The 18,803-nt window shown below is 42.7% G+C and overlaps 1 protein-coding gene across 2 annotated transcripts in view; it reads right to left on the reverse strand.

Moving 5' to 3' along the window:
- The window catches only part of EBF2 (EBF transcription factor 2), a 79,824-nt gene that overhangs the window by 57,357 nt on the left and 3,664 nt on the right, over positions 1-18,803 (reverse strand). For both annotated transcript variants that reach the window (XM_083184784.1, XM_083184783.1), the window contains exons 2-6: positions 18,666-18,803; positions 13,775-13,838; positions 12,364-12,419; positions 12,132-12,205; positions 6,335-6,403 (exon numbers count right to left, since the gene is read on the reverse strand). The exon at positions 18,666-18,803 is cut by the window's right edge and continues 19 nt beyond it. In XM_083184784.1, coding sequence (XP_083040910.1) covers positions 6,335-6,403; positions 12,132-12,205; positions 12,364-12,419; positions 13,775-13,838; positions 18,666-18,803 — 401 coding nt within the window. The remainder of the gene's footprint in view (positions 1-6,334; positions 6,404-12,131; positions 12,206-12,363; positions 12,420-13,774; positions 13,839-18,665) is intronic.

Raw genomic sequence — 18,803 nt, forward strand, 5'->3', positions numbered from 1 at the left:
CCCTCGGCACTCACATGAATATGCGCGATCACAGCTCCTGCGCCAACCCCTGTGGAGGTGCTCAGAGAGGAGGGAAAGATTTACAACCTATTTTCAATACAGATAATGGCACTTCATTTGTTATCGGCCGTGTAAAGGTTAACATTGAAATAATTCATACTATTAATACAGCGCAATATGTTTCAAGTGGGTAATGAACAGCTGTACCTGCGCTGCACCACTGATTGATATCTCCAGTTATTGCCGCACAGCTGATGTTATAAAACAAGCCAAGTACAAAGTACACACATTATATTATTTATAAATACAAGTAAAACTACATATATTCAGGACGGGAGAACCGGCATAGTGTGAAGTCTCCCACTGTCAGAAGATCACTGGAACCTTACATCCTGTCCACAGGATTACGCTGAGCTCAGGCTGAGTGTGTGTATATCGTGGAGTTTAGCACGTGTGCTACATTAGTGAAGGACAGTAAATTAGGACGGTCCTTTTAAGACAACAAACATAATGGCCCCTTTCTTGGTGTCTCCCTCTGAGCGATTACTGTCTTCCACTAAAGGCTTTCACCTTGGAAATGAGTTGCAGATGTGCTAGAAGGGGTGTAAACAGCTCCGAAACATCTTCTCTATGATTGTCTCACTTAAATCGCAATTGAAGCAAAGTGACAACATCTTTAAAGCCGGTTAAAATGTCTAAATTCTCGTCATTTTCTATCAAGAACAAAGAAAGTAAAACTGTGCTGAAAGCAGTCGTCGGTTGTGCAGAAAGATAATTCCACCAAGCTGCGCGGCTGCTGTCTGGCAAGTTTAAATACTGTGTGCATTGTTCTAAGGGACACCCGGGCCCCGTACTAAACTATGTGACCAATAGACAAGGATGTGGATAAATAGATCAACAATCAGTAGGTCAACATGATACATTATGGTCAACATGCATTAGAGGTTGACATGAAAAAGGTCAACACAAATATGGAAGACACAATTGTCATTACTGTAGTTCTTTGTGTCATTTTGTATGTTTCACCATATGTATGCCAAATTATATGAAACATGTGCCCTCACGGGCTGGCTTCACTTGCCACACTCGGGCACGGTGTCTCGCTGCGCTACAGCTGCAGTCGGCACAGATAATATTACTAATCGGAGTCCACGTCGATGGTAAATGATGAATAAGTTTGAAAATATGGAGTAAAAAAAATGCGAAAATGTCGACTATATATGTGTGTCGACATTTGAACTTTGTAACTGTCAACCAAAAGTTGGACCGTTTGACCAGTATACTGTAATATATATATATATATATATATATATATATATATATATATATATATATACTTGTGTGTTTAGGCCGAAATAAATTTCTAAATATTGCATGAAGTCCTGGAGTGACGCTTCCTTCATTACAAGTTTATATATATATATATATATATATATATATATATATATATATATATATACAATATAGTTGAAATAGTGTCTAGCAGTGACCCAGCTGGACAACTGGACCAGTATTATTAATACACAGCCCAATGTAAAAACCAAGTGGCCAGTACACAATGGGCAGCTGATCTGACTAGTATACAATACACAGAACATTTGCCCAGTACACAGTATACAGTCTACCTGGCCTATATACAATACTAGCCACATTTTACCAATATGAAAATGTTCATTTGGCTGGACCAGTAAACACTCACTGACAGGATGTGCTCCCATTGACCACCTTGTACAGTAATGTAACACAGTTGGCTCTGCTATGGGAAGAGATGTTTGATCATCTACAGAAGTGCTTCACAACCTCGGCCCTCATGACCCCCCAACAGTTCACGTTTTCCAGGTCACCCGCCAGGTGCACAGCCGTACTCATTCGTCACTGACACATTTTAAAGATCCACCGGTGGGGCTAATTACTTCCCTTGTGATTCTGTGTGGAGACCTGGAAAACGTGAACTGTTGGGGGGTCCTGAGGACAGAGGTTGAGAACCACTGGTCTACTGGTTACCTCCAAATATGAGTTGGAGTTTAAAGAACTCAAATGGTTGCTGGTGATTACTGGTTCTCACGTGTGGTTAGCAAGTTGCTGTGGCTGCAATACATAAACAATAACTGTTGGGTTTCTGAACCATAGCCAGTGGCTGCACATGGCCACGCTCACCACACTTACTAACCACTGTAACTACAAGTATATACATTTATTAACCTTCCCAAATATGCACAGAACACTCCCGTTAATGATCCCTTGACCAATAAACAGGCGCATTTTCCCCAACAACAGATATAACAAAGACATAGACTGAAATTGGTGTTTTTGCTCCCAAATATTTGAGGTTTCTGTATACCTCTGTATACCTGTATACCTCTGTATACCTCTTCTCATTTCTAACTCTGAACATCTGATATACAGAACTAAGCTCAAGCACTTCGAAGCATGATCAGCAAATTCTGGAATGATATCTAACTTCATAGCTAGGAATGAGTTTTTGGAAAGATCAAGCATTGAACCCATTAGGTTACAGTCTGTCATCATGTATTTGTCAATGTAACTGCAAAAATCAGTGTATAATCTCTAATAATAACATTATACAAGGAGCAGTGATAAGGGAGGAGAAGTGATAAAGTGCTTGGTTCTTTATCACCGGCCAATCAGCTCCTGAATGGTAAGTTACAGGCTGGGTTTAAAAAGGGAGCTGATTGGCCGGTGATAAAGTACCAGGCACTTTATCACTTCTCCTCCCTTATCACTGCTTCATACATCTACCCCTGTGTGCTAACTAGTAATGGGGCCTACACATTGGGTGACCGCCCTCAGCAAGATCGGCCAGCACACAGCGCTGCTCAGCCATCTGTCAGCGCTGTGTGCTGAGCGATCTGTCAGGGCCAGTGTCCTCCGGTGAGAACACTGGCCTTCACTGGTGATCTGACTAGATTTATCCTACATGCGTGCCGCTATGGCCCCTACACACAGAGCGATGTAGGGTCATTTTCTAAGCGATCTAGTCAGATCGCTTAAAAAATGGGCTGAAATCGCCCCGTGTGTAGGGGCCATAAGTCTCCTTTATTTTACGTGAAACAAAATAGTACTCATTACATACTTATTTACATTAACTGTTACAATTGTTGTCCCTCTCTGACCTCCCAATAAGAGAACAGCAGCCAGAGAGCGCGCTTGCTGCAGAGGGACGTTTTGAACTCCCTTTATAATACAGGTGACTAAAGCATATGATGGCTTTAACTCCGGCCTGCACACATGCAAAATCATCACAGCTCATTACTAGTTCTGATACTTAGCATTTGTAAAGCACCGACGTAATGCTAAGCCGCGTTCATTATGTGAAAGTACAGTGCAGGCTGACCATATGAGCTTACAATCAAAAGAACTTGTGGCAAATTAAGCAATTTGCATGGACTTCAATTCAAACAGCACATCTTATATATATACCACACAACTGATATTACTTTTGTATTAATAATATTACAATCTCAATGGCTTCATCCAGGAACAATACAGAGTAGATTGGGCAAAGAGAGTGCACAGCGATTTGGAAATAAATAATAATATGAGTCTGAGGCTCCAGGTAATAGGTATATTGCTGGTGTGTAGTGTTATCTATTGTGTCAGTGTCAGGGCATAAGGTGCCCTGTGTATGATTTATTTATTTATTTTTATTTTAGAACTGCACCCAGAACACAGGGTAGATGATACATGTCCCAGTCGTCAGCATGATATTGCTAGACATACAAGGATGCCCTTGGCAGTACTGCATAAATCCCTTCCAGAGATGAGGCAGCTTCCTAGCCCAGATTCACTAGCCGCCTGGGGAATCTATAAGCCCAGTGTACTGTGAGGGAAGGAGCTCAGTCTACACAGTCATGGCCCAGAGCGGTAATACGCCGGAGACTGGAAGCCTGTAGTAAAGCAGAATTTGCATCCGATTCTCAGGCACAAACTTCCCAGCCATGGGAGTGTTTGCTAGACACTCTGCGTTGTGTTGTTGTGTTTATGTTAGTGTGGTGTGGGGCATCTAGTGATGGTTGTTGTATGTGTTATGGGAGTTATGTGCATTTTCTGCGAGTTTAGTACTTGTGTAGGCATTTTTATTTATTGTGTGTCTGTGCAGTGGTTTTATTACTTACATATTTAGTGTGTGTTAGTATTTGTCTGTGCAGTGTCTCATATGTGTGTGTATTTATTGTGTGTCTGTGCAGTGGTTTTATTACTTACATATTTAGTGTGTGTTAGTATTTGTCTGTGCAGTGTCTCATATGTGTGTGTTTATTGTGTGTCTGTGCAGTGGTTTTATTACTTACATATTTAGTGTGTGTTAGTATTTGTCTGTGGAGTGTCTCATATGTGTGTATTTATTGTGTGTCTGTGCAGTGGTTTTATTACTTACATATTTAGTGTGTGTTAGTATTTATCTATGCAGTGTCTCATATGTGTGTATTTATTGTGTGTCTGTGCAGTGGTTTTATTACTTACATATTTAGTGTGTGTTAGTATTTGTATGTGCAGTGTCTCATATGTGTATGTTTATTGTGTGTCTGTGCAGTGGTTTTTATCACTTACATATTTAGCATGTGTTTCATATTTGTCTGTGTCGTGTTTGTTATATTTTGTGTCTAGCGCGTGTTTATTGTATGTCTGCAGTGGTTTTACATGTTTAGTGTGTGGTAGTATTCGTCTGTGTGGTATTTCTTATCTATAAGAAAATGTGGGGGAAATGTAGTGCTGTGATGTTTTCCAGTCTTATATAGGAAGAAAAAAATATTTCTTTACTCCATTTATAATACTTGATATCACACTCCAAATAGTTACAACAAATTTCTTATGTATGTGTTTAGTGTGTGTTTATTGTGTGTCTGTGCAGTGGTGTTTATAAGTTACATGTGTAGCATGTTTTAATATTTGTCTGTGCATTGTCTCTAATACCCCTTTCACACCGCACTTGTTAAACGGTATATTGACATTTTTTTCCATTTTAAAATGTCTAAGGCTGCAGTGGGAAAACACCAGAGTTGATTTACCGGTTAAAGATAGCCGGTATTTCAAAACGTTTAAAAAGCAGAGTCCTACACGTTTCAGAGCCGTTTTTTATGCAGTGAGAATGGCACTGAAACGGTATTTAGTAAAAACAACAGATAACAGACCTGTGATAGGCTGTCCCCTGCGTTCTGCCTTGAAACGTGTTCAGGGGATTAAACGGGTTGACTGATGTGAATGGTATTTAAACGGTATTTAAAACGGTAATCTACTGCAATGTCAAGGCTCAGACCCGTTTTAAATACCGTTTCAAAATACCGTTTTTTTAAACATTTAGGCAATGTGAAAGTGGTATTATGTATATGTTTATGTGTGTCTATTGTGTGTCTGTGCAGTGTTTTCATTACTTACTGTGTATATTTAGTGTGTGTTTTTAATGTTTGTATAGTGTCTATTTATTACTTACATGTTTATTGTGTGTTTAGTATTTGTCTGTGCTATGTTTCTTTTTGTAAGAATGAGAGCAGGGCCATCCTACCTTTTGACTGTGTAAATACCCTGTTTGTTGTATCGATGTCTCCTTTTGTAAAGCGCAACGGAATCTGCTGCGCTATATAAGAAGCTGTTAATAAATAAATGTTTTGTTTTATTGTGTGTCTGTGCGGTGTTTTAATTACTTACTGTGTGTGTGTTTATTGTTTGTGCAGTGTCTATTTATTACTGATGTTTAGTGTGTTTATTGTGTGGGTGCAGTTTTTTTTTATTACTTACTGTGTATCTATGTTAGTGTGTGTTTAATGTTTGTCCATGAAGTTTCTCTTTATTACTTATAAGTACTGTGTGTGTGTGTTTCATATATTTGGCTGTGCCATGTCTCCTATGTACAGTATTTGTTTGCTGTGTGCTTTGTATGTGTGTATTGCGGGTGCATGGCATCTGCGTGTTTAGTGCATGCAGTACGTATTTGTGTCTAATTGAGTGCTGTGTATGTGTGTAATGCCTGTGTATATAGGGTGTGCTCACCGTGCTGATGGGTATGTGCACTGCAGCAGTGGGATGTGTAGATGAGAGAAGCAGATGGTCCCAGGAATGTAGTGCAGGCTGTGGACAGGGAAAGGTCTCACAGGACAAGGGAAAAGCACAGAATATTTATCAGGGCGGAGGAGATGCCTGGCGAATACACCATGTAACAACCACAACATTGCTAGAGTGAGCACAGCCTCCATGATACACAATACATGAGCAGGATCACATAGACAAGCCCAGCAGACACCGTTATATAGCACAGCGCAGACACTCACTGACAGCCGGGTGGATGAGCAGACAGGTGATCTGCACCCAGGGTTCCTACCTGTCAATAATGACGGGATCTGATGGGGTCTCATTCCGATTTCCGCAGCTCTTCTTCTCACAGCAGCGACTGTGGAAACATAAAATGACAGAAGGTTGGCAATCATGTAAAGTCCCACCAGTAGTTACTATCACGCAGGGGTCAGATCACTATAATGAGCATGGGTAGATTACATCATGGGGAGGTTGAGAGTCTTATGAGTAGGATCTGTGACAGAAGACTCAGAGGATAAGTGTGTTTCTCTTGTAGGACAATAGTCAGTGACTTCATGGCCACACAAAGGCTGATGTGTTTGTTCTGCCACCGAGTACACCATACACAGAACAATCAGATTTTGAATATGCACGTAAGTACACAGACACACACATCATAGTTGCCTACCCTCCTGCATTCTGCAGGAGACTCCCTGAAATAGAAGCAATCTCCCTCTCTCCCTCATTGGTCTACCAATCTCCCTCATTTCACCTTTCCCACATTACACTGTTACATTTTTGGGGTAAAAACGGAAATAGAGACAGATATTTACATTGAATTATCAGCACCATTTCCCAGTAGCTCTTACTAACTGCTTTGGGGCTCATCTACTTTTGGATCTAAGTCATTTTAAAAGATTCCTCTCAAATGTAGCAGTACACAGCCACGCTTCTAGGTGCCACATTCTCTTTTCACAGTCTCTCCTTATATGGAACTACACACGCCCTTTGGGTGGTGTCTGACACGCCCCCTCAATGGGACGCTGTGCAAAAATTCTCGTGCCAACTATAATCTCCCTGAAATTAGTTTTCAAAAGTAGGCAAGTGTGACACACATGGATACACAGATATAATCACAAGTAGAGATACTCACACCTACATAGACACACACACACACACACAGGCCCTCATTCTGGTTGGCTTGCAAAGCAGTGTTATTTTGCTGTTTTGCAAGCCTTGTAGTATTTTCCCTGCAGCGCTGCGAATGGATGATTTGCATATACATCCATTCGCAGCCTTGCGTGGGTGGCCCAAATCATTTGATGGTCACTGACCATCGAATGACTTCTGAAGCGCTCGCTAATCTCAATTACTCTCTGGTAACTTAGATTAGTGGTGCCCTGTTCCACCTCCGTTCACATGGGGACGCCCCCTGTACGCACACACCGCTACGAGCACCTCGGAGACTATGCAAGTTTCTGAGGGCGCCCGCAGAGTAGAACTGAACATGCGCATATTCGCTTATGCACTTTCATATAGTGATGACTCACACAGACGGATACAACAATCACCACACATCACTATCGCGCACCCCACTATGATCAGACCACACTATTATCAGACCCCACTAGGATCAGACCCCACTATGATCAGTCTCCACTATGATCAGGCCCCACTATGATCAGGCCCCACTATGATCAGGCCCCACTATTATCAGACCCCACTAGGATCAGTCTCCACTATGATCAGGCCCCACTATGATCAGGCCCCACTATTATCAGACCCCACTAGGATCAGACCCCACTATGATCAGGCCCCACTAGGATCAGGCCCCACTAGGATCAGGCCCCACTATGATCAGGCCCCACTATGATCAGGCCCCACTAGGATCAGGCCCCACTAGGATCAGACCCCACTAGGATCAGACCCCACTAGGATCAGGCCCCACTATGATCAGACCCCACTATGATCAGGCCCCACTAGGATCAGGCCCCACTAGGATCAGACCCCACTAGGATCAGACCCCACTAGGATCAGGCCCCACTATGATCAGACCCCACTAGGATCAGACTCCACTATGATCAGGCCCCACTATGATCAGACCCCACTAGGATCAGGCCCCACTAGGATCAGACTCCACTATTATCAGACCCCAATGGGATCAGACCCCACTAGGATCAGACCCCACTATGATCAGAACCCACTATTATGTCCAGTGAATACATAATAAAAGTAATTTCAAATCATTATCCATTCAGTCAATGTGAACTGTTCAATATGAGGATAACACATCTGCACATCCATTACTGCAACTCAGCAGATACACATCACCATACTGTTTGTGTACATGAAATGATACATTATGGAAAAACAAATAGATACATTTTGATAGCAAAGCATCTTCCTCTCACAGGTCACCATAATAAGATTTTGGATTAATGTGCTAGTATATTCTGACTTTCTGTGGCAAACGTCTGTACAGCCATGTGACTTTTGATGACATTTGGAAGGAAACTTCACCAATACTTATTCTAATATGGGCATGTTGGCCACCACACACCCATGACCTCTGTTTCTCAATAACCCCATCCATGCCTTACGTTACTGCACAAAGGCATAATCACAATGTAGGCAGCCTCAGCTCTCCAGCTGTTGATATCAACTACATGTCCCAGCATAACCTGATCTGCGGATCTCAGCGGTGCATTCACGAAGCAGTAAACCAGACTTGGCACTACAAGTTCCAGCATGCCCTGGCAACTTTACTTTCATAACAGCTGTCAGACATTGACTAAACCTGCCACAAAATGGTAATCTGTACCTGTACTAATGACACACCAGTCACTGAGCACTGCGGTGTCCACACTGGGGCAAATCAGGTCATGCCCAAAAGATCTGTCCAGATGCACAATTCCCCGCGCCCACACATAGCTCTGCATATAGCCAGTGTGCCGGGCCTGGACTGCCATCAGCCTTTGTCCTGCATTCTGCTCCTGCTGATTGCATAACAAAAGTGTATAAATTCCCACCATCTGTCTGAGCAGGACAGGGTGACCGGCAGCCGCCTAGTGCTGAGTCCCAGCTGTGAGGGTTGCAGGCTGTCAGTGTCTCTTACTAAGCAGCAGCAGCCTATAAGGTCGATGTACCACCATCAGTCTGGTGCACATTACAATTGTTACAGGATTATAGCACAGACACAGCACACAAGAGAAGATACATCAATGTAAAACAGAGCCCATCAAGTCTGTTACACAGCAGCCTGCTGGGAAACTCCCGGAGCTGTTTTTATAGTTTAAATCTTTAACGGCCAGATGTATCAAGCTTCAAAATGGTGATAAACTGGAGAGTGATAAACAGCCAGCCAATCAGCTGCTACCTGCCATGTTACCAGCTGGGTGTGAAAATTGTCAGGTAGGAGCTGATTGGCTGGTTGTTTTATCACTCTCCACTTTATCACCATTTTGAAGCTTGATACATCTGGCCGTTAAAGATTTAAACTATAAAAACAGCTCCGGGAGTTGCTTTGATAAGTTCTTCCTAAGATCCCCCACTGTAGTAATAGCCCGTCATTAGAGTGGCTGGTCCAGGCATAAGGCATTCCGATCCACCAGCCTCGAGCTGTCCTTAGTTTAATCAGGAGCGCACATATCCTTAACCTTTCTCTCATTGGGGCAGATGTACTAAGCCTTGGAGAGTGATAAAGGGGAGAGAGATACACTACCAGTGACGTCAGCACCAGCCCAGATCAGCCTGGTCCTATCGCAGCTGCCGAGTAAGTCCTGGGCTACTCACAGACTGCACACAGTGGAAAAATTATTTGATGGTGAGTGAGTTGCAAATGGATTCGATCATCCCAGGCCTGCAATATTTTCGCAAGCTGTGCGCAGCAAATTGCAGGTGTGCACAGGCCGGGATTTCACTCTGGCTGGGCGGCGGACATCTGATCGCAGGGCTCTACAAATTAGCAGCTGTGCGATCAAGTCTGAATAACCCCCGTGGTTAGGGGGCTTATATGAACTTTTAGACCAGGGGTTCCCAATCTTTTTTGATTCACGGCACCCTAGAGAATCAGATTTTTTTTCACGGCACCCCTAGGTCCAAAAATAATTAATTAGATTGGGTTTATATGCGATTCTTAGGTTTAGTTATGTGGTAAAGGGCAGGATTTGCTGCTGTTTGTACACATTCTATAATTGGCAGCCACCAGCACTGGTTTTGCTCATAAATAATTAAGCATTAATAATTTGAGTTGGTCCTGGACCACCAAGCCGCGGCACCCCTGCATGTGTCCCGAGGCACCCCAGGGAGCCACGGCACACAGTTTGGGAACCACTGTTTTAGACGCAAGATTTGCTCGTACATAGATTAACTTCTAGTGGGCCTGTCATTAATTCCATACAGTATGTTCCTGGTCTACATTTCTTATCAGCTGGCCATGGACATAATAACTCCTGCGGTGCCCTGATATGGACATAACTTCACCTTGTATAACTCCACCTTCTATATCCCCTTCACTCTCCATCTACTGGTTGTTGTAGCTGCTGTAGTGAGCGGAAAGGGTTAATGACTCCACTTTGTGCCACTCGTCCCCAGTGGCCGGCCCTTGTTACACCTTTTGGATTTACAGAGTTCTTGATGAAAACTGACAATTCTCTGATCCACAATGAGACACAAGTCACTAATTGGGTGCACCAACTAATTAGCCTTTTGTTCCTTGGCTGAATCAGTAAAGAGTTTGAGAGTATAGAGATACTTTATTCGCTTAACATTATATAAGGGAACATAGTAAGACACCCACTGTCAGAAGCACTGGTGATATTCTGGCATTGGAAGGGGGAAGGACTGAATCCCCAAACAGGGGTTTCATATAACTCTTGTATTAGGACACTATAAGTTATTATAACTACCCACAGAGTATAACTCTGACAAGAGGCCTGCAGCATAGAAACGGTTTAAATATTAAGTAAAGCCAAGGACAAATAACTGTAGGCTTATTGTATTCATAAAAGGAAAAACAATCGTATTTATTGCCTTTTCCGTAACATGCTGGTAACATCTTTTGTACAGTTGTCCTCTGCCCACTACAGTAATAGAAATCTGTGGTACCCAAGTAACCTACTGTATCTTGCCAAATCCTCTAATCAATGACAAGAACTGCGCCAGGTTGGTTGTATTAATGTGGTCCCCTCAGAGATCTGCATTACATGAAAATTCTAATTCAGTTTCACAAATTATAAGGGCATATTCATTAATAAAGTGTGATGGCCTCATGCAAATTATAGATTTGATTCGCAGTGACTTGTGGTGGCAAATTCCAAAAAATGATCAGAGCAGCTGTGCAACGATCCACATCACCCGCACTAAGTAGCAGAAGTGTTACTATGCATACATGACTTTAGTACACGCATGTGCCTGCAGGGAGGCAAGGGATCCAACCAGAACCATTTTCACATTTCCATTGGAAGGAGAGGAGCTCAGTGTACTAACGGTATCTGCAATTGCCGTTGGTAAAACAGACAAGCACCAGAAGTACGGCTGTACTGGTGCTGCGATATATAGTTTCATCAGGGCTGCCATTGGGAATTTTGAGGCCCGAGACTCAGTTCTAGTCCGGGCCCTGGGCCCCCCCTCCTCACCATAACCCGGCTCCCCCATCTCCTCTTCCGCTGAGCTGTAGCCCAAAGGTCCCAGAGCGCATGCTTCTTCAACTCAGGAAGCCGGCGCCCAATTAAAATGCAGCACCAGCTGGTGAGCCAATCAGAGCTCGCTTACTGGCAGCCGCTCGGATTGGCTGCTGGTATGCGAGCTCTGATTGTCTCAAAAGCTGGAGCAGCATTTTAATTAGCCGCCTGTGCTCCGGGACCTGCTTTGCTCAGCGCACTGAGCGCAGCGTAGCGGAGGCAGTCAGGGGGGGGGTGCGGTGTGCAAAATGAGCTGCCCGGACCCTTCCAGAAGCCAGGGCCTGGGACAGCTGTGCCCGCAGTACCCCCCTATTGGCGGCCCTGATTTTCATTATTGTGCTCTGTCTTACTAATCTGTTGTGTGACTGGCTGACAGCAGATTCAGAAACAAACAAGACATAGACAGTCAGGGGTTATCATTACCTGCACATGACCTCGTGTGTGAGCAGTACGCGGCACATCTCCGGGTTCTTATTCTGTCCTTCATATGCTATCGGCTGCAAGCAGAGAGCAGGTGCAATCTCACATTTATATAAAGTTTTATCATTTAAAAAATATATATTTATGATAGGGAAAAGGATACAGAAAATAAAATAGGGAGAATGAGGAAGAGCAGCAGCGCAGCTCACAAGGCTATGGTTCATCTGAGACGTACCTGCTTCGTCACAGAGTCTATAAGTCTCACAAAAAGGTCCTGCTCAGTCCGGACACCTGCAGAGAAATACATGGGAAATAAAAGCCTTAGAGTGTTGCTGTGACCAGAGGTAGTGGAGGCAGATGCTGTGTGCACTCATCCTGTATTATGGGATAATGTGGCTGAAGCATCAGAGCAAGATCTCTGTTAGCCAACCTTGGCAGCTGCCTAGGGGCATGGGGCTACCCAAGGGGCATGGATCGCTATAGCCCACCTTCATATGTTTTGTTTTACAATCTGACTAAAAGGGGCAGATTTATTAAGCGGGGTGATATGGGAAAGTGGTCAGTGATAATGCACCAGCCAAGCAGCTCCTAACTGTCAAGTTGCATTTTGGGCTTGAAATGGACAGTTAGGAGCAGATTGGCTCTTGCATTATCACCGGCCACTTTATCACTTCACCGGGCTTAATAAATACACCCCTCATTCTGTAGGATGGAGGTTATGAGCTAATTCGTTGCTACTTTGGGTACTTATGTATTATCTGGGCTCCTATGTTAAATGCACCCCATTTTTTAATACCCCTACTATCCAACTACGCATGGAGTTGATTTTATATAGTGTGGCGAGCGCAGCGAGCCACCGGGCCCGAAGTGTGGCGAGCGCACGCGATCTCATAAGAAAAACGGGAGCCCAGATATTACATAAGCACCCTACTTTGTCTCTCTCCACTTTATCTCTCACAAAGGTCTGATAATGCAGATCTCACCACAGTGAAAATGCAGAAGGCAGAAGGGGAGGAGGGCTATAAGGGAGGCAGAAAGAAGCACATGCAGGAAGAGTTAACTGTTTCTGAGAGCTCACACTCTATGGGGCCCCTTTACCGCAATCGTATTTACAATGCGATCTGGGCAGAATATTACATTATCACATTATGGCACTAAACTACCTCTGCTGATGTGTACACTCAAATATGTCTGCAGTGCATCTTACAGCTATATAAATGGGTGCTTTTCTCTGATCACATCTACAATTGCAATGTACTAATAAATAACAATTGTTCTGCCGGGATGCAGTTAAAATCCCGGCGGGCGGGATCCCGGCGTTCAGAATCCCAACGCCGGAATCCCGACCGCCGAAATCCCATCACTTTCTCCCCTCGTGGGTGTCCACGACACCCCTGGAGGGAGAATAAATTAGCGTGCCGAGCGTAGCGAGGCACCGGGCCCGCTGCGTGGCGAGCGCAGTGAGCCCGCAGGGGGGGGGGGTTCCACGTCCCCCCCTTGTCGGGATTTTCGGCAGTCGGGATTTTGAACGCCGGGATCCCTACAGTACTCACTGATCGCTGTACATTTAGGTCTATATGAATATACTTTTTCCGAATGAATGCGAATGAATGCAGTGGCTAATGGCGCATTATCTGTGGACTCACCATTGCTGTAGAGAAGCTGCAGTCGGTAATGAGTCCCGTTATTGGTTTTCTCATTGCTCAGCTCCTTTGAAATACAAAAGTTTAATATCACATTCAGTGCATGGGTTATATGTATCATGCATTTACCTGCTAAAATACATCATAGCATTCACAATACTAAACTCCTAGCTCAATATTAAATACATATATCACAGTTATATCGCCAGCGCGATACAAATAACATAGGAGAAAAGCTCATAACGCTTAGTAGGTTGCGGTCCACAATTAACAATGAGACATTCTAATTACATACAGTGTGCTCGGCAGGAATATTTGAACGTGGTTACCGGGACCATGATAAATAGAGGAGGTAAGGGGATAAATAGAGGAGGTAAGGTATACATGACTAGGGTAACTGCAGGCCTGCCACATAACTTCAGCCACAACAAACCGTAGCCCACCTGTGGCTCCTCTGCTTCTCTGGAACAAGCAATTCATACATATGTAGCATAAACATATGATATATCCGGTACCCCTAGAGTCATATTATATACAGGGGCGGACTTTTAAAGAGTCTGCAACAAATGTACATTATCTACAAGCACAGATATATAATACCATGTGTATCATTTGGGATTGCTAAACCGGTATCCTAGGCTCAGTGTAGGCCATCTGTATAGGTACAGTAGGAGAACCCAGGACGTCACACAAGAAAGGACACGTGTGTCCATGCATGTACAATATGTCAGTAATCATATCACTGCAATATTCAGTCTCATACCCTGGGCAGGGCCGGCGCCACCACTAGGCAGTGTTAGGCACTTGCCTAGGGCACCGGCCACTGGGGGGCGGTAGTTGGGAGCAGGGCAGGAGGGAGAGCTGGAGGTCTGGCTTAGCGGGCAGGAGGGAGGGCTTGCTGCGCTGTGTGCAGTTCAGTCCCGGACCCCGGTGCATGTTAACTGACATTTTCCTCCACCCGCACCGCGTACAGCCGCTCAGCCGGGCAGCGTCTGAGGGTGAGCCAAGTGCTCAGCGCTGCCCGGCTGAGCGGCTGTACACGGTGCGGGTGGAGGAAGATGTCAGTCACACTGCGCCGGGACTGAACTGCGAGGCCTCCCTCCTGCCCGCTAAGCCAGACCTCCAGCTCTGCCTCCCGCCCGCTGAGCTAGACCCGAGCTCCTGAAGGGTGAGTATGTTCACGGTCACCAGAACAGCACGGTGGCCGTATCCCTCTCCCCCCCCAAATCAGTGCGCCGGCCGCATCACCCCCCCCCCAAGGGGCAGCACGGCGTGCGTATTCCTCAAACCCCCCCCTCCCGTGCAGCGGGTGAGTGCCGGGGCGCCCCCCCTCCTGGGGCGCACCAGCGCCTTGCACCGGCACTGACCCTGGGTACTCCTAAACCTCATAATATGTGTAAGGCACAGATCACCATACTGTATATAATACTACTTCTAATGCAATGTCATAGAACACCCCAGAACAAAATGTAATGTAGAACAAAATGTAATGTAGAGTAATCCCTATAGATTGTAAACTTGCAGCAGGGCTCTCCTACCTCCAAGTATGTCTGTTGTTACCCAGTTTGTTTAATCACTGTCTACTATTGTAAAGCGCAATGGAATCTGCTGCCCTATATATGAAACTGTAAATAAATAAAATAAATAAACACTGACCCTGTGCATGACACAACATACATGTGTACAGTACACTGTATTCCCCCTGCATAGTACTGTTAGAGAAACACAGCTCACTGCGCAGCTCAGGCAAAACATTCTGCAGTGCCTGTATACCAACATATAACATATAACTGTATACAATGACATTCTACAGTGCCTGTATAACACATGTAACATATAACTGTATACAATATAATTCTACAGTGTCTGTATAACACATGTAACATATAACTGTATACAATGACATTCTACAGTGCCAGTATACCACATGTAACATATAACTCTACACAATGTCATTCTACAGTGCCTGTATAACACATGGAACATATAACTGTATACAATGTCATTCTACAGTGCCTGTATAACACATGGAACATATAACTGTATACAATATCATTCTACAGTGCCTGTTTAACACATGTAACATATAACTCTACACAATGTCATTCTACAGTGCCTGTAATCCACATGTAACATATAACTGTATACAATGTCATTCTACAGTGCCTGTATACCACATGTAACATATAACTCTACACAATGTCATTCTACAGTGCCTGTATAACACATGGAACATAAAACTGTATACAATCACATTCTACAGTGCCTGTATACCAACATATAACTCTACACAATGACATTCTACAGTGCCTGTAATCCACATGTAACATATAACTCTACACAATGTCATTCTACAGTGCCTGTATACTGCATGTAACATATAACTGTATACAATGTAATTCTACAGTGCCTGAATACCACATGTAACATATAACTGTATACAATGACATTCTACAGTGCCTGTATACCACATGTAACATATAACTCTATATAGTGTCATTCTACAGTCGCTGTATACCTCATGTATCATATAACTTTATACCAAGTCATTCTACAGTCCCTGTATACTGCATGAAACATATAACTTCCTGTACACCACGTGTAGCACTGCATTTAATGTAATTCTACAGTGTCCATATACCACATGTAACATATAACTGTATACAATTTCATTTTACAGTGCCTGTATACCACATGTAACATACAACTGTATACAATGTCATTCTACAGTCGCTGTATACCTCATGTATCATATAACTTTATACCAAGTCATTCTACAGTCGCTGTATACTGCATGAAACATATAACTGTATACAATGTCATTCTACAGTCGCTGTATACCACATGTAACATATAACTTTATACCAAGTCATTCTACAGTCCCTGTATACTGCATGTAGCATATAACTGTATACAATGTCAATATACAGTGCCTGTTTAACACATGTAACATATAATTGTATACAATGTAATTCTACAGTCCCTGTATACCACATGTAACATATAACTGTATATAATGACATTCTACAGTCCCTGTATACCACATGTAACATATAACTCTATATAATGACATTCTACAGTCCCTGTATACCACATGTAATATATAACTGTGTACAATGACATTCTACAGTCCCTGTATACCACATGTATCATAACTGTATACAATGACATTCTACAGTGCCTGTATACCACGTGTAACATATAATTGTGCACAATGACATTCTACAGTGACTGTATACCACATGTAACATATAACTCTATATACTGTCATTCTACAGTGCCTGTATACCAATGCATGTAATGTAATTCTACAGTGTCCATATACCACATGTAACATATAACTGTATATAATGTCATTCTACAGTCCCTGCATACCACATTTAACATATAACTGTATACAATGTAATTCTACAGTCCCTGTATACCGCATGTATCATAACTGTATGCAATGTCATTCTACAGTCCCTGTATACCGCATGTATCATAACTGTACACAATGACATTCTAGAGTGCCTGTATACCACATGTAACATATAACTGTATACAGTGACATTCTACAGTGCCTGTATACCACATGTAACATATATACTGTATACAATGTCATTCTACAGTACCTGTAATCCACATTTAACATATAACTCTACACAATGTCATTCTACAGTCCCTGTATAACACATGAAACATATAACTGTATACAATGCCACTCTACAGTGCCTGTATACCACATGTAACATATAACTGTATACCAAGTCATTCTACAGACCCTGGATACCACATGTAGCATTGTATACAATGTCATTCTACAGTCCCTGTATACCACATATAAGTCATAACCATATATAATGACATTTTACAGTACCTGTATACAACATAAAACTCTGTATAATAATCACATTCTACAGTCGCTGTATACCACATGTAACATATAACTTTATACCAAGTCATTCTACAGTCCCTGTATACTGCATGTAACATATAACTGTATACAATGACATTCTACAGTCCCTGTATACTGCATGTAACATATAACTGTATACAATGACATTCTACAGTCCCTGTATACTGCATGTAACATATAACTGTATACGATGTCATTCTACAGTCCCTGTATACTGCATGTAACATATAACTGTATACAATGTCATTCTACAGTCCCTATATACCACATATAGCACTGTATATAATGCCATTCTACAGTCCCTGTATACCACATATAGCACTGTATACAATGCCATTCTACAGTCCCTGTGTACCACATATAGCACTGTATACAATGCCATTCTACAGTCCTTGTATACCACATATAGCACTGTATATAATGCCATTCTTCAGTCCCTGTATACCACATATAGCACTGTATACAATGCCATTCTACAGTCCCTGTATACCACATATAGCACTGTATACAATGCCTTTCTACAGTCCCTGTATACCAAATATAGCACTGTATACAATGCCATTCTACAGTCCCTGTATACCACATATAGCACTGTATATAATGCCATTCTACAGTCCCTATATACCGCATATAGCACTATGTATATTGTAAATAAATTCACTGTAATATTATACAAAGCGGGTATCCTCTATATAGTAGCATTATATGTAAACAGTAGGTAAGTTAATATGCTTGAGTGTCCTTCTAAGCTAATTAAAGTACTTGGAACACCATATATATATATATATATATATATATATATATATATATATATATATATATATAATATGTGTATGTATGTATATATATATATATATATATATATATATATATATATATATACGATACAATGTGAGTGCACATAGTGCAGTATCTGATGTACAGTGTATGCAGCACAGTGTATGTATATACACCAGCCCAGGTACTGTATATAGCAGGAAGTATCAGATCACCCACCTTGTCATTCTCCACGAAGTCGACGAAGCTGGTTCGCTCTATCTCCACGGGCTGCCCCTGCCGGTCATACAGCGCCAGAACGAAGTGGAAGAAGTTGGATTTCCGCAGATTGGATGGAGGCTGCTTCTCAAAGTGTGC

This window comes from Crinia signifera, chromosome 4 (assembly GCF_055691185.1).
Source record: "Crinia signifera chromosome 4, ASM5569118v1, whole genome shotgun sequence".
Taxonomy (NCBI): Eukaryota; Metazoa; Chordata; class Amphibia; order Anura; family Myobatrachidae; genus Crinia; species Crinia signifera.